Source organism: Coturnix japonica, unplaced genomic scaffold, assembly GCF_001577835.2.
Source record: "Coturnix japonica isolate 7356 unplaced genomic scaffold, Coturnix japonica 2.1 chrUnrandom583, whole genome shotgun sequence".
In the NCBI taxonomy this organism is placed as follows: Eukaryota; Metazoa; Chordata; class Aves; order Galliformes; family Phasianidae; genus Coturnix; species Coturnix japonica.
In genome coordinates, this window is record NW_015439957.1 from 20,911 (window position 1) to 24,923 (window position 4,013).

A 4,013-nucleotide genomic window follows, 5' to 3' on the forward strand; every position below is an offset into this window, starting at 1 on the left:
CAGGTTGGAGATGGCCACGTACTGCAGGTTGTTCTGCAGGGTGTAGATGAGGGACGGCACCGCCAGGCGCAGCGCGTCCCCGGGCTGAGACATCACGGCGCCGTGCAGCGTCACGGCCGTCTGACGGACACTGCCTGCAATACAGAGACACATAGCGACCCATAGAGACCCATAGAGACCCATAGAGACCCATAGAGACCCATTGGGACCCACTAAGACCCATAGAGACCCATTGAGACCCATTGGGACCCATTGAGACCCATTGAGACCCATTGGGACCCATAGAGACCCATTGAGACCCATAGCGACCCATAGAGACCCATAGTGACCCATAGAGACCTATAGAGACCCATAGCGACCCATAGAGACCCATAGCGACACATTGAGACCCATAGAGACCCATTGGGACCCACTGAGACCCATAGAGACCCACAGCGTCACGGCCGTCTGACGGACACTGCCTGGAATACAGAGACCCACAGCGACCCATAGCGACACATTGGGACCCATAGAGACCCATTGAGAGCCATTGAGACCCATTGAGACCCATAGCGACACATAGAGACCCATAGAGACACATTGAGACCCATAGAGACCCATATAGCGACCCATAGAGACACATAGAGACCCATAGCGACCCACAGCGTCACGGCCGTCTGACGGACACTGCCTGCAATACAGAGACCCATTGAGACCCATAGCGACCCATAGCGACACATTGAGACCCACTGAGACCCATAGCGACCCATAGAGACCCACTGAGACCCATAGAGACCCATTGGGACCCATAGAGACCCATTGAGACCTATAGAGACCCACAGCGTCACAGCCGTCTGACGGACACTGCCTGCAATACAGAGACCCATAGCGACCCATAGCGACACACTGGGACCCATAGAGACCCATTGAGAGCCATTGAGACCCATTGAGACCCACTGAGACCCATAGAGACCCACAGCGTCACGGCCGTCTGACGGACACTGCCTGTAATACAGAGACCCATAGCGACCCATAGCGACACATTGAGACCCATAGCAACCCATTGAGACCCATTGAGACCCATTGAGACCCATAGGGCCTCATAGTGCCCCACAGCGTCACGGCCGTCTGACGGACACTGCCTGCAACACAGCGACCCACAGCGACCCATAGGGCTTCATAGGACCCATAGTGTCCCACTGTGTCCCCATCTCCCCCCACCGCCCCATATCCTCCCCCATTTCCCCCATAACCCCCCGTCCCCATCTCCCCCCACCTATCCCCTCCCCCTCCCATATTGCCCCCCATATCCCCATATCACCCATATCCTCCTCATTATCCTTCCTATCCCTCTGTATCCCCCCATACACTCCCATATTCCCCCCCATATCCCCCCATTGCCCCTCATATCCCCCATGTCCCCCATATCAACCCAGTATCCTCACCATATGCCCTTTATCCCCTCGTATCCTCCCCATACACCATACCCCCAATATACTCCCCTTTCCATGATCACTCCCATATAACACCCATAGTCCCCATATACCTCGATCCCCATTCCCCCCCATTATCCATAACCCCAATATCCCCCATGTTCCCCCATATCTCTCCATCCCCCTATACCCCATACACTCCCCGTATCCCCCCATATCCCCCTACACCCCCGATACACTCCCATATCCCCCATCTCCCCGCCCATAATCCCCCCCATGCCCACCATACACCCAACTCCCCAATCCATATCTCCCCCATAACTCACCCATATCTCCCCATATTCCCCCCCATACCTCCCTATATTACCCCAATATCCCCCCATTCCCCCCATACAACTCCCCATTCCACATCCCCCCATACCCCCAAAATATACCCCCCATATCTCCCCTACACTCCCCCTTCCCCCATACCCTCCCCCCCGCCTAACCCCCATATTAATCCCCTCCCCATATCCCCCCATATAACCCCATATACCCCATACCCCCATTCTCCCCCTACCTCCATATCCCCCATATCCCATACCCCCCATATCCCCATACCCCCCCATATCCCCCCAATAGCACTCCCATATCCCCCTCCTAGTGTCCCCCATATCCCCCATACCCCCCCATACACTCCCCATCATCCCCCCTCACAGTCCCCCATATCCCCCATATCCCATACCCCATAAACCGCGGTGCTGTACAGCCAGCGCAGGACGGCATGCGCAGCCCTTCAGTGGCCTCGGCCCAACACGACGCGCTGTGCTGAGGCAGGAACACCGTTCGCGGCAGCGTCCTCACAGTAGCGGATGCTGAGAGACCAGGGAGCGCGTTTTAGCAGACACCAGCACCGCAGGCACCGAACTTTCAGCCGCCGCACGCTAGGGAGGTTAACATGGAGTACTCAGCCCCATAGAAACGCTTGTGCCCCATTAGAGACGGGGCTGTGGCTACAACGCGGGGTTTCAGACCATAGAGATGGACAGCGGCCCCCATTGAATCCCAAACCTATGAACGATAACAGAGGGGTTTCAGCCACCAATGGAGGTATGGTACAGCGCCCCATAGAAACCAAGTATGGCGAGTACAGGGGGGGTTCAGCACCATATCGAAGATGGACAGCGCCCCCATAGAACCCCAACGGCGGACGCTAGGGGGCGATATAGAAGTGTCAGCACCATGGGGATGGACAGCGCCCCCATAGAACCCAACTATGGCGATACAGCGGGGTTTCAGCACCATGGTAATGGACAGCGCCCCCATAGACACCAATGGCGGATGCTAGGGGGGCGATACAGGGGCGGTTTTCAGCACCATGGAGATGGATCAAAGCGGGCCCCATAGACCCCAATGGAGGAGGTGCAGGGGGCGATACAAGGGGGTATTCCAGTCACATGGAGATGACCACCGCCCCCATAGAAGCCCCAATGGGGCTGGAACCGCTGCTATGGCAGGAGATAGAGAGACTCAGCCCCATAGAAACACGGTGGCCCCAATAGAACGGGGCTGTAGCTACAACGGGGGTTTCAGCACCATGGAGATGGACCAAGCGCCCCCAGTAGAAACCAACTATTGGCGATACAGGGAGGGTTTTCAGCACCATGGATGAATGGACAGCAGTCGCCCCCTAGAACCCAACGGGGCATGGAACTGTTGATGTGGGGATACAGAAGACTCAGCCATAGAACGCTGTTGCCCCACAGAACGGGCTGTAGCTCTACAACGGGGGGTTTTCAGCACCAAGAGATCGGACAGCGCCCCATAGAAACCAGACTATGGCGATAACAGAGGGGGTTTCAGCACCATAGGGATGGACAAGCGCCCCCATTGAACCACTATAAGATACAGGGGGGTTTCAGCACATGGAGAGATGGATCAGCCGCCCCAAGAACCCCAATGGCAGTAGCAGGGGGCGATAGAGGGGGTTTCAGCACCATGGAGATGGACAGCGCCCCCATAGAACCCAACTGGGCTGGAACGCTGCTATGGGGAGATAGACAGACTCAGCCCCATAGAAACGCTGTGCCCCATAGAACGGGGCTGTAGCTACAACGCTGCAAGGGGGCGATAGAGGGGGGTTTCGCACCACATGGGGAGTGGACAGCGCCCCCAATTGAACCCAACTAGCGAGTACATGGGGGTTTCAGCACCATAGGATGGCTAGCGCCCCATCGAACCAACTGGGCTGGAACGCATGCTATGGGAGATAGGAGACTCAGCCCCATAGAATCACTGTGCCCATAGACGGGACTGTGGCTACAACGCTGCTAGGGGGCGATAGACAGGCAACCAGCACCATAGGGATGGACAGCGCCCCCACAGAACCCAACTATGGCGATACAGGGGGGTTTCAGCACCATAGAGATGGACAGCGCCCCCATTGAACCCAACTATGGCGATACAGGGGGGTTTCAGCACCATAGAGATGGACAGCGCCCCCATAGACCCCAATGGCGGATGCTAGGGGGCGATAGAGGGGGTTTCAGCACCATGGAGATGGACAGCGCCCCCATAGAACCCAACTGGGGCTGGTAACGCTCGCTCCTGGGGAGATAGAAG

At 57.1% G+C, this 4,013-nt stretch overlaps 1 protein-coding gene across 1 annotated transcript in view; it reads right to left on the reverse strand.

The window, feature by feature from the left end:
- The window catches only part of SLC35A2 (solute carrier family 35 member A2), a 13,920-nt gene that overhangs the window by 7,201 nt on the left and 2,706 nt on the right, over positions 1 to 4,013 (reverse strand). The window contains 1 exon segment of the mRNA XM_015850913.2: positions 2 to 134. Coding sequence (XP_015706399.1) covers positions 2 to 134 — 133 coding nt within the window.